This window comes from Mobula birostris, chromosome 7, assembly GCF_030028105.1.
Source record: "Mobula birostris isolate sMobBir1 chromosome 7, sMobBir1.hap1, whole genome shotgun sequence".
Lineage (NCBI taxonomy): Eukaryota > Metazoa > Chordata > Chondrichthyes > Myliobatiformes > Myliobatidae > Mobula > Mobula birostris.
The window spans coordinates 76716872-76730429 of NC_092376.1; the positions used below are offsets into that span (position 1 = coordinate 76716872).

The 13558-nt window shown below is 41.5% G+C and overlaps 1 protein-coding gene across 4 annotated transcripts in view; it reads left to right on the forward strand.

Annotated features, from left to right (window-relative positions):
* Positions 1 to 13558, forward strand: part of yap1 (Yes1 associated transcriptional regulator) — a 157428-nt gene that overhangs the window by 65395 nt on the left and 78475 nt on the right. For all 4 annotated transcript variants that reach the window (XM_072263460.1, XM_072263462.1, XM_072263458.1 and 1 more), the window contains exon 2: positions 4113 to 4231. In XM_072263460.1, the coding sequence (XP_072119561.1) occupies positions 4113 to 4231 (119 nt within the window). The remainder of the gene's footprint in view (positions 1 to 4112; positions 4232 to 13558) is intronic.

Consider the following 13558-nt stretch of genomic DNA (forward strand, 5'->3'; position numbering starts at 1 on the left):
GTGGAGACAACTGATTTGAATTTGATAAGATTCACAATATTTCCTTGCAATTGAAGATTGATGTTATTAATGGGGCATACATTGGGTATGAAATTGGGAACTTGTGAGGCCCATGGGATTATATTCTAAAGCAATTTTAAAATACTGATTTGAACGGGTAGAAATATACAACAAATAGTACGTTTCACTTTTAGAAATGCCAGAAGTTATTGACTTTGTACAGTGTGGTGTGTTATTGTCTACTTAAAAAACAGATCAGAACTTACTATGCTAAAGTTTGAATTAATAGCCTCACTTATGATATCTGCCCTGCTGTGGTTAACATGAGAACATGCAGTGACGCTATGTTTTTATACTTAAACAGTAAAACACTCACCTGCACTCCTGTGTCACAACCATGGATGATTTAACCACCTCACTTTGAATGAACCAGGATTAAGAATAAAACTAATTTCTGATGACAACTTTACGTTTTTTTTTTGGATCCTTTATTGGAAATGCCTGAAGCATTCGGGGGTTCTTGGCAGGATACCCGACAGGGCCTTATTTCAGAATGTTACATTTGGGTTCATAATGAGTAGTGATGTGATTGGCAAAACAACAGTTCAAAAGTATGTGGTCCAAGAGGGAAAAAATATACTTTCTTTACCAAACACTGAAGGACAGAATGGGAACACAGCAAGATTGGGAAATGTAGGATGAGCAGTGTTTTGCAACTGGAACTATTTCAGCACCCTATGTTTTAGCAGATGTATCTGTACATTACAAATACTAAATATATGTCCTATTTGAGATGCTAACTACCTAGCACGCTATTGATGTCCATCTTGAGACCAATCACAAGTCATAGGGCACATCAGCATAGCCCTTCTAGTCCACGCTAGTGTGGTTTCTGCCTAGTCCCATCTCCTGCACCTGAACCATATCCCCCCATACTTCTCTCATCCATGTACCTGTCCAAACATTTCTTAAATTGTCGTAGAATAATTCTTTATAACGCGCTAGTGAATGGTGCGTACAGGTGATGGATGCATCTGAAAGTTTGAAGACTCTTAGCCTGACATGTTGATTGGGAGTTTTTCTGCCCTGCCTCACTAAGATGAACATGCAGTTTGATCATTTAGTCTTGCATCCCAACCTCCTTATTCTAGATTCCTCGTCAGTCTACTGTGCCTACACTCATAACACCTCAGCTCTCGTTCCAAATTTCATTCTCTTCTCACACTCTCCTCTCATTCATCTCATTTGTGTTGCTAGCCATTCAGTTTCAATCTCTCCTCTTTCCACCACTAGGAGGACTTCTGATCCCTTTTACCCAAGTCTTAATCCAACTGATTTTGTTTTCTTTGGATCATATCACTTCTTAATTCTTCAGACTCAAGAATGCCCTCTGGGTATGAAGGTGGCATGCACTTTTGTTCCCTGTTATATTTATACACTCCCCTTGAGTTCTGTACTCTCTCTGTTCCCTATTGCTTTACCAGTGATCTGAATATTCCCCCACCTTCCACTGCCACCCCCACCTGAGCCTCGTGCATTTTTCTATTATACAGTTCTTTGTAAGGACTCAAACCATCTTGCAAATATCCCCTAAACCTACGTACCCTTTCAAAATTAAAGTCGTACTTTATCATTGCAGCGAAAATCTCACGTAGTTGCTTCACTTTCGCTACTGCATTCAGTTTCGATTGTTATCCTTTCCTCTTCCAATTGCATCAACTCTTCCTCTATCAGTTGTTGGTCATGGGATGCCAAAACCTGTTCAACATCATCTTCGTAAGCTTCCACAAGCCAAACTCACTTAGTCCTTACTTCGTTCACCACGATCGAAATGCTCAATTATGTCTATTTTTATGCTAAGTGTAACACCCTTATGAGTTCTTCTAGGCTTTTCCGACACCATAGAACTCATCTTGCAAACGGCTGCTCGTGTTAAAGCAATGCTGGCTAGAATGCTTTTCCGAATCCGGGGGACAGCAGCTGCTCAGGGCGTGTGCTGCCTTTTATTGTGCACTGATTTTTTCGTGCGCTGTATTTTTTATCACAGGTTGCCTTTTTTTCGCAACAGTGAAAACACCTTCTGAAAGCAAAAACGGTACTAATGTAGGTCTTTCATAACAGTGAGGTTTCGTAAAGCAAACGTTCGAAAAGCGGGGGACACCTGTATACCTTTTTTAACTGGAGCTAAACTATCCACAAACCCAAATCTGATTTGAAACACAGCTCAACATGTTCTTCAAGATGTTTGTTAGCTAATAATCGAATGAATTGACTTTATTACTTGCATCCTTCATATACATGAGGAGTAACATATCTTTGTTACGTCTCCGTCTAAATGTGCAATTATAGTAATTTATAATAAATAGTATGTACAATAGGATCGTCAATATAACATAGAAATACTGTTATGTCAGCATGAATTAAGCAATCTGATGGCCTGATGGAAGAAGCTGTCCTGGAGCCTGTTGGTCCTAGTTTTTATGCTGTGGTACCGTTTCCCGGATGGTAGCAGTTAGAACAGTTTGTGGTTGGGGTTACTTGGGTCTCCGATGATCCTTTGGGCCCTTTTTACACACCTGTCTTTGTAAATGTCCTGAATAGTGGGAAGTTCACATCTACAAGTGTGCTGGGCTGTCCGCACCACTCTCAGCAGAGTCCTGTGATTGAGGGAAGTACAGTTCCCATACGAGGCAGTGATGCAGCCAGTCAGGATGCTCCCAATCGTGTCCAAAAAGGAAGTCCTTTGGATTTGGGGGCCCATACCAAACTTCTTCAACCGTCTGAGGTGAAAGAGGCACTGTTATGCCTTTTTCACCATGCAGCTGGTACGTACAGACCACGTGAGATCTTCGGTGATGTGTATGCCGAGGAATTTAAAGCTGTTCACCCTCTCAACCCCAGATCCATTTATGTCTATAGGGGTTAGGGGTTAACCTGTTTCCATTCCTCCTGTAATCCACAACCAGCTCCTTTGTTTTTGTGACATTGAGGGAGAGGTTGTTTTCTTGACACCACTGTATCAGAGAGATGACTATTTCTTCTCTGTAGGCTGCCTCATTATTATTTGAGATTAGGTAAATCAGTGTAGTGTCATCAGCAAATTTAATTAGCATATTGGAGCTGTAGGTGGCGACACAGTCACGGGTATACAGAAAGTAAAGGAGAGGGCTTAGTACACAGCTCTGACGGGCACCTGTGTTGAGGGGCAGAGGTGAGGAAGCCCACTCTTACAACCTGTCGGCGATCTGACAGGAAGTCTAGGATCCAGCTACACAAGGCATGGTGAAGGCTGAGGTCTCTGAGCTTTTTGCAGAGCCTGGAGGGAATTATGGTGTTGAATGCTGAACTGTAGTCTAAGAACAGCATTCTCACATAAGCACCCCTCTTCTCCAGATATGTAAAGACCGTGCATAGAGCTGTGGCTATTGCATCAACTGTTGATCGGTTGGGTCGGTAGGCGAATTGTAATGGAATATATTTGGAATACATTGTTAAAAAATTTACTGCTAGGCTGGCCACACATTTTTCAATCATGCATATACTTTCAGGTGACAAATTGCTCAGCTGAATTCATTAGCTTTTCAGGGCTTATTCCATGTTTTTTTTCCCCCCTGCATTTTGCTGTTTTGATTTGACTTTAGAAATATGGTTTTGACAAGGAGGAGAATGTTACCATCTCATGTAACGCATACAAAAAGTTGGAAAAACTCAGCAGGTCAGGCAGCATCTATAGAGGGGAATTAACAGTCGACATTTTGGGCCAAGACCTTTCATTACAAGTCCTGATAAAGGGTCTCAACTCAAAACATTGACTGTTCATAGGTGCTCCCTGACCTGCTGAGTTCCTCCAACATTTTTTGTGTGTAACCATCACATGATCCTTTTGGGATTTGTATTCTAAAAAGGCCATTCACTTTGCTACAACATAAAAGTTCATTTCAACTCCTATATTCTTCAAGGTGCCAATTTTCATTTGATTCAGAACTATGGCTTTGTGTTTCCCCAGTGGAGAAAATCCTCTATCTTGACTCTGTTGAGTTTGGAATGTGGCCAGATTAATTAATTCTGATTTCCTCCCCCCCCCCCCCCCACCCCCCATCTCTCCACTATAGTCACATTGAACAGACAACAACGTGGCAGGACCCAAGGAAATCAATGCCAGTGTTAAATTCAGCTACCTCGGCAAGTCCAGTGTCCATACAGCAGAATGTGATGAATACCACAGCCTCAGGTAAGCCAGGGCAATCGATACTGACAAGTAGGGAAGCAGGAAGGAAATGGGGATAAGTTCATGATGATAAGGCACTTTATTAACTTAATTTCTGGTATCTTATTCCAAGTATGTTACTTGTGCTATGAACTTCCATCACCTAGATTTTAATCAGTGTTTGAGAGAGAGGAGGTGGGAGGCAAACTTGCAAAGCATAAAGTTGTGACAACCTGTAATTAACTTTTTTGATGAGATCAAAGGGCATAACTTTTTCTCTCTCCAGAATATCACACTAAATCTCCAGAATGAAAGCTTGGCTATAGTGCAAGGAGGATGTAGTTGATTTGATACTGTTATTATTTGTTTTAATTGTTTGTGCTCAAATTTTATGTTAGGCTTGATTGGACAATGTACACACATACACGTGCGCACACGCATTATTTCGCTGTGAGTGGAGTTTGATTTACTAAATATTTAAGTGGAATACCTTTTGTACGTGCACATGTTTACTGCAAAATTCCACAGCAGGGTTTATTGACAACGTTTTGGATTTTCATTTTTTAGCAAGCAGAATGTTCAATGCTATCATAAAATTTCATGGACTTGATTTTTGAATATTGCATTATCTATCGTTGTATTAGGTTGCAAAGCAAGTTGACCTTCACTGTTGTGCATGGTACTGTACTAGGGTTACTTCAGTTCACTATATAGCAGTGATTTAAATATATAATTAGTTGGAGTGATGTTGAAAAATGCAGAACTTTTGAAAAGTCAATGCGTTGTAAGATTCTGAGAGTTAAAGGGGAATACAAGACAATATTGCTAAGGTGCAATGGTCAAAAATAGTGGCAAATCAATTCAGCATTTGGAGTATAAGGTGATACAGTTTTTGGTGTTTCGGGGAAAGCTGAGTATTTTGAAAACTTTGAGATCCACAAGACAAGCTCTGTGTTGATAACTCCATTTGTTTTAAAAGGTCCTGGCATTAGGTGTATTATGAGGAGCTGTAGAATGGGCAGACAGAAGATCAGTTGAAGTGGTAGACAGAGTGAGAATAAAAGGGACCTTTTCTGGTTGGCTGCCAGTGACTAGTGGTGTTGCACTTGGTGAATTTTGGTCCGCTACTTTTCATGTTATATTTTGATGATCTGGATGATGGAATTGCTGGTTTTGTGGCCAAGTTAGCTGATTATACAAAGATAGATGGAGGGGCATGCAATGTCTTCAGAAAGACTTGGGCAAATTAGGGGAATGGGTAAAGAAGTGGCAGATGGAATTCAGTGCGGGGAAGTGTATGTCATGCACTTTGGTGGAAGGGTTAATTGCATGGGCTATTTTCTAAATGGGGAGCAAATTCAGAAATCAGTGCAAAGGGACTTGGGAGACTTGATGCAGAATTTCCTAAAGTTTAACTTGCAGGTTGAGTCTGTAGTAAGGAAGGGAAATGCAATGTTAGCATTCATTTTCAGAGGACTAGAATATAGAAGCAAGGTTAGAATGCTGAGGCTTTATAAGGTATTAGACTACAATTGAGTGTTGAAGTGTTTGGGGGCCCTGTGTGTGAGAAAGATTGTGATGGCATTGTTGAGGGTCCAGAAAAGGGCAATGAGAATGATCCCAGGAGTGGAAGGGTTAGTGTATGAGGAGCCGTTTGATAGCTCTAGGCCCGTACTCATGGGAGTTCAGAAAAATTGGGGGGGGGGGGTGGAATCTCATTGAAACCAACGGAATATTCAAAGACCTAGATAGTGAGAATTGAGGAGCACATTTCCAATAGCAGGAGAGTCTAGAGCCAAAGGGCACAGCCTCCGAATCAAAAGGTATCCCTTTAAAACAGAGATGAGGGATTTCTTTCGCTAGAACGTGCTGACTCCTATGGAATTCATTGCCTTAAATGGCTGTTGGGGTTAAGTCATTTGGTATATTTAAAGTGGAGGTTGATATGTTCTTAATTAGAAAGAGCAACAAAGGTTATTGGTGGGGGGGAGGCAGGAGGCAAAAATAAATTGGCTATGATCGATTGGTGGAGCAGACTCGATGAGTCAAATGGCCTATTTCTGCACTTATGGTCTTTAAAAATAAGTAGAATGCTTTGTGGTAGGAAGAATTCCAGAGAAAGTTACTTCAGTCCAGTTATGTTAAAATGCAACAAATGGAGTGATTTTGGATTAATAAGGAATAAAAGATTTGGAGCCAGACTCTTCTCCGTGATATAAACTATGAGATGTAAAATGTAATTTAATAAAATAATTTGTTCTTTGTTCTGGAGCAAGATAAAACTCTATTTAAAAACAATTCTGGGTAAACAGTAGTTTAATTCTGTTGGTTGTTTTGAAAGGAAGTCTGTGCCAGCGTTTAAGATTAGGATGTGTGGGTGACTGAAATAGAAAAGGAAAGGCAATGAGAAGAAAACCAAAAAAAAACAATCTGGACTATGAGTTAGATGATTACAATCTTTGTTATTCCAAAAGTATTTCATTCAACCTAAAATTTAAGGCCACCATAATATTCGGTTTTTGGTGTCCACCACTTCAAAATTGTGGAGCATGATTAATATTTTGCTTATAGGCTGAATGATTGCTTTTCACATTGAAGAACTGATTTTTTTTTTAAAACTCAGTTCTGCATCATGCTTTTAGCATGTTCAGGCTTGTGTACTGCCAGAGACTAATCAAAGAAACTTCACTATCTGTTGTTTATTGGCTTAAATTTCACACATATTTAATCTTTGCAGGTCATTGGATCCCATTTGCACAGAAGTTTATTAATTTGTAACAGCTGTCACCAAGGCAACTAATCAGATCCTAAACTTGGTGTCTGAACACTCATTTCAATTTGCCACCTACAGAACCATATATATCCTTCTGAATGGTAATAGAAATTCAATCACATGGTTCTTTCCTCATTTAAAATAAAGGCGACTAGTTGCCAGAGTAGCAAAGCAGTTAGCACGGCACTATTAGTTTGGAGCGTCAGTGTTCAATCCACTGTCCTCTGTGAGAAGTCTCTGTACATTCTCCCTGTGGAATGTATGGGTTCCCTTTGGGTCCTCAGTTTTCCTCCCGCAGTCCAAAGACCGTCCAAAAATCCAACAAAAGGCAACTAAAAAGCCGTAAGAAGGGAAAAGATGAAATATGAGGGCAAACTAGCCAATAATAGAAAGCAGGATACTACAAGTTATATAAAGGGTTAAAGGGAGGTGAGAGTTGATATTGGACCAGTGGAAAATGATGCTGGTGAAGTAGTAATGGGGGACAAAGAAATGGCAGATGAACTTAATGAGTTTTTTGTATCAATCTTCACTGTGGATGACACTAGCAGTGTGCCAGAGGTCCGTGAGTGTCAGGGAGCAGGAGTGAGTGCCATTGCTATTACAAGTGGAAAAAGTGCTAGGCAAACTGAAAGGTCTTAAGGTGGATGAGTCACCTGGACCAGGTGGACTACGTCTCAGAGTTCTGAGAGGGGTAGCTGAAGAGATAACGGGTGCATCGGTCATGATCTTTCAAGAGTCACTTGATTCTGGCATGGTCCCAGAGGGCTGAAGATTGCAAATGTCACTCCACTCTTTAAGAAGGGAGGAAGGCAAAAGAAAGGAAATTGTAAGCCAGTTAGTCTATAATTGGGAGTGTTGGAGCCCAATATTAAAGATGAAGTTTCGGGGTACTTGGAGACTAATAATAAAATAAAACAAAGTCATTATGGTTCCTGCAGAGGGAAATCTTGCCTGCCAAATCTGTTAAGAATTCTTTGAGGAAGTAACAAGCAGGGCAAACAAACAAGAGGCAGTGGTTGTCATTTATTTGGACTTTCAGAAGTGCCACACATGAGGCTGCTTAACAAGATAAAATCCCATGGCATTACAGGAAGGATACTGGCATGGATAGAGGAATGGCTGACAGGCAGAAGGAAGTGAGTGGGAATAAAGGGGCCCTTTTCTGTTTGGCTGCCTGTGACTAGTGGTGTTCCTTGGGTCAGTATTGGGACTGCTACTTTTCACATTGTTTGTCAATGTTTTGGATAATGGAATTGATGGCTTTGAGGCAAAGTTTGCAGATGATATGAAGATAGGTGGAGAGGTGGGTAATGCTGAGGAATTACAGAAGGACTTGGACAAATTGGAAGACTGCACAAAAATGTGGCAGGTGGAATATAATCTGGGGAATTGTATGAAAATGCATTTTGGTAAAAGGAACAAAAGTGCAGACTATTATCTAAATGGGGAGAAAATTCAAATATCAGAGGTGCAAAGGGACTTGGGAGTCATCATGCAAGACTCTCCCAGAAAGTTAATTTACAGGTTGGGTCTGTGGTACAGAAGGCAAATGCAATATTTGTATTTATTTCAAGGGGAGTAGAATATAAAGAGAAGGAGATGGTGCTGATGCTTTATAAGACGCTAGTCGGGTGGCACTTGGTGTATTGTCAACAGTTTTGGGCCCCATAACCCCAGAAAGGATGTGTTGGCATTGGAGAGAATCCAGAAGATGTTCATGAGGATGATTCCAGGAATGAAGGGCATAACAATGAGGAGAGTTTGGCAGCTTTGGTCCTGTACTCACTGGCATTTAGAAGAAAGTGTGGGGGGGGGGGTAGAATCTCATTGAAACATACCGAATGTAGAAAGGATTAGATAAGGTGGATTTGGAGAGGATGTTTCCTATGGAGGTGGTGTCCAGGACTAGAGGGCACAGCCTCAAAATTGAGGGGTGACCATTTAGAACAGAGTTGAGGAGGAATTTTTTTTGGCCGGAGTGTAGTGAATCTGTAGAATGCTGTTACAGACAGCTGTGGAGACCAAGACCATGGGCATATTTAAAGCAAAAATTGTTAGTTTCCTGTTTGGTCAGAGCATCAAAGGTTATGGCGAGAAGGCAGGTGAATGGGGTTGAGTGGGATCCAGAATCGGCTATGATGAAATGGTGGAGCAGACTTGATGTGCTGAATGGCCTAATTCTGCCTCTGTCTTGTGGTCTACGTACAGGGTGGGTTAATTGGTGGGTTGTGGTCTACATACAAGGTCGGTAAATTGTCCAGTGATTAGGTTAAATCGAAGTTGTTGGGGGATCGCTGGGTGGTACGGCTTGAAGGGCCAAAAGGGCCAATTACATGCTGCATCTATAAATAAATAATTAACCAGGAGTGGACAAGAACTGTGATCATTTCTGATGCCCTTAACGTTGCATGGAAATTACCACTTGTTGGGGAAATACGGGTCTACCTTGAAATTCACCACATTAATATCAACAGTAGCAATGATCGCAACTGGAAGAGTGCAGAACACGATAGGCTTTTTCAGTACTCTAATTTTATTTATAATCTTTTTGGGACAGTTCAAATGCTGTCCCCAAGATGAACTTGACTCCATTCCTCAGTATAATCTGTGCCAATTTGATAATGCAGGTTGGTGAAAGGTGTTCCTGAATAACGTTGTAGGGGTTGGAATTATTTTTGTGGAGTGCACTGTTGGTTATAGCCTCCATCAAGAGTAGCTGTGAGGATAATGGTAATGGTGAGCAGTGACAATGGTTATAAGAGCAACATCCACCCGCTCCACTCTCCAAAATGAAGTTTGGTCCCTGGAATATTAGGCCCCATTAATGACAGTGCTGGATAATGCACACTTTTAATAACTTGGGTGTATGGTTACTTCAGTATTGACCTTGCTGCCTTGAGTTGGGTCTGGACAACATTCAGGGATTCATAATTTGGATCTGAATGAAAATACCACAATTCTCGCTGGTTTCATCAAGACCTGTGTGGATGAGTATGTGCCTTTAAGAACATACTAGACATAACCAAGCCAAAAGCCGTGGATGAACCAGGAGTTTCGTGGTCTGCTGAGGGCTAGATCTGTGGCATTCAAGTCCGGTGATCCAGAACTATACAGGAAGTCCAGGTATGGCCTATTTTAAGAGCGAAAAAGCAATCCTGATGTATAGGTGGAATCGAATGCATGTCCGCTCTGGTAGGGCTTGTAGGTTATTACTTCTTGCGAGGTAAAATCTAACATCATGAATGGCTGTAATAATTCACTCCCAGATGATCTAAGCATCTTTTATGCAAGCTTTGAAAAGGAGTATAAAACTTCACCTACGCAAAACCCTGCAGCACCTGGTGAGTGACACTGTGATCTCTGCCTTGGAGGCCGATGTCAGAACATCTTTCTTGATGGTGAACTCTTGCAAGGCATGAGGCCCTGAATGGTGTACCTGGTAGGGCACTGAAGACCTGTGTCAGTCATCTGGCGGGAGTATACAAGGACATCCTCAATCTCTCACTGCTGCAGTTGGAGGTTCCTAGTTGTTCTAAAGGGTGACAACCATACAAGTGCCCAAGAAGAGAAGAGTGAATTGCCTCATTGACTGTCGTCCAGTGGCACTCATATCTGCTGTGATGAAGTGCTTTGAGAGGTTGGTCATGGCCAGAATCAACTCCTGCCTAAGCAAGGGCCTGTACCCACTGCAATTTGCCTAACACCACACTAGATCTTCAGCGGGTGCAATCTCACTGGCTTTGAATAACCTGGACAATAGCAATATGTACGTCAGCCTACTGTTTATTCATTACAACTCAGCATTCAACACTATCGAACCCTCAGTACTAATCAACAACCTCTGAAATCTGGGCCTCTGCAACTCCCACTGTAACTGGATCCTGACTTCCTCATTGGGAGATCATGGTCAGTGCTTGTCAGGAATACCATCTCCTCCTCAAGGATGTGTGCTTAATCCACTGCTCTACTCTCTCTACACCCACGAATGTGTAATTAGGCACAGCTCAAATGGCATCTATTAATTTACTGACGACACAACTATTGTCAACAGACTTTCACATGGCGACAAGGAGACGTACAAGAGTAGGATAGATCAGCTGGTTGGTGTCGCAGCAACAACCTTGCACTCAATGTCAGTAGGACCAAGGAATTGATTGTGGACGTTGAGGGAACACAAACCAGCCCTCATCGAGGGATCAGCAGGGAGAGGTTGAGCAGTTTCAAGTTCCTGGGTGTCAACATCTCTAAAGATCTATCCTGGGCCCAGCATATTGATGCAATTATAAAGAAGACACAACAGTGACTATATTTCATGTGGAGTTTGAGATGCTGGCGAGGAAGAGGGCAGGATGTCCAGCAGTTGTTCAATGATCGTGGATTTTTCAACCATTGAAACTATACATGACCCAACATTCACCCTACTGAAGGCTAAAAAAGTATTTGAGGACCAAGGTAGAAAGTTCCTTTGGAAGGAGCATTTTGAAGGTCATTCGTATTCATGTTCTTGACTTGGTCTCACAATATACAGTCTGTTGCTGTTTCAACATTATTCCAAAGTGAACGGGGATTGAAAAAGGAGACAATTGAGAAATAAGACATGAATCAGACAAAGCCCCTCTGAAGTGAATCAGTGGAAAAGGAAATTCTTGCAGGATTTCTTGACTTGCATTCCTTTTATGGGGGGGGGGGCGAGGAGAGGAAGGATGCCATAGATCTCAGCGATGCAATGATTACCTTTTTCTTGAAATGGTCACAGGTCTGATTTATGGTAATTACAGAGAGGTCTCCATATTGAGTACCACAAATAAAGTCATAGCAAGCAGCCTCAACTGTCTTCTCCTCTAGCTGAAGGATTCCTCCCTGAGTCACTCTGTCAATTATAAGTAACATAATTGATGTTGATCTTCACTTTTGGTTTAAATGTAAGGATCCACTGTAGCTAGCTTTCTCAGATCTTACAAAACCAACTTTATAAACTTGGAGAGATTATGGATTATATTATTTAAATGTATTATCATTATCACAGTGTACCCCTGTTGATGCACAGTGCTGTCTGGAGTTTTACATTGCACCACTCCCTTAAATCTGCTTGCTGCAAGAATCTCATTTTACCTTGAACAAGCTTCCTGCTACTTTGAAGTTGATTGCAGGATGATTGGGGAAACTGTTCAGCCTATGTCATCTTCGTCCAGCACTAAGCATATTCCAGCCTCTGAAACTGAGTTACAGCAGGCAGATCTTGTAATTACAAATTCAAAGGCTAAGGTCTAAATCACTGACTCTTATAAAAGATAGTGGATTGAGCCCAGTACGTCACAGGTAAAGCCCTCCACAACATTGAGGATATTTAGATGAAACACTGTCACAGGAAAATGACATGTGGCATCTATCATCAGAGATCCCCACCACCCAGGTCATGCTCTCTTCCTGCTATACTGCTGCCATCAGGTAGAAGGTACAAGAGCCTCAGGACTATTAAGTAAGTTGCGCAAAAGGACAAAAGAAAAGGGTGTTCATGGATTTATTGTTCATTCAGAAATATGGTGGAGGGGAAGAAGCTGTCCCTGAAACAGTGAGTGTTTGTCTTCAGGCTCCTGTACCACCACTTTGATGGTACCAATGAGATGAGGGCATCTCCGGGGTCACAGGGGCCTTAATGATGGATGCTGCCTTTTAGTGGCATCGCCTTTTGTAGGTAGCCTGGATATTGGGGAGACTAGGGACCATAATGGAGCTGGCTGAGATTATAACTTCCTGCAGCTTTTTCTGATCCTGTGCAGTGGTCCCTCCATACCAGACAGTGATAGAACTAGTTTGGATATTTGCCACATTATGTCTGTACAAATTTGCGAGTGTCTTTGGTGACATACCAAATTTCCTCAACCTCCTAATGAAGTATAACCACTGTTTTGTCTTTGTAATTGCCTCAGTATGTTGGGCCCAGGATAGATCCTTGGATGTTGACACTCAGTAATTTGAAAATGCTCACTGTTTCCACTTCTAATCCCTCGATGAGGACTGGTGTGTGTTCCCTTGACTTGCCCTTACTGAAGTCCACAATCAATTCCTTGGTCTTACTGACATTGGGTGCAAGGTTGTTGTTGCAACACCACTCAACCAGCTGATCAATCTCATTCCTTTATGCCTTCTCATCCCCATCTGAAATTCTACCCACAGTTGTATCACTGGTAAATTTATAGATCGTGTTTGAGCTGTGTTGTGTCTAGCCACACACACTGAGGGTGTAGAAAGAGTAGAGCATTGTTAATACCCATGCTGAGGTTGAATTAGGTCTCCATTGCACCAGAGAGGCTGACAGCTCTTAAGTAATAATCACATTCCTAAAGGGTGTTTTTGTTGAAAACAATGTTATGACACCACACAATGTTTTAGTGTTCCTGAAAAGTAGCGGAGGATTGTTAAGCCAATATTTTGGAGCATAAGTATTATATTTTAGCAACAAATGTAAAGGTGACCAAATTTCTCCTGAACTTATTTCTTCTTGTCACTCAACTGACCCAATCCTCATTGTCACATGGGAACATCATTGGTGAAATACAGTAGCTAAATCACTT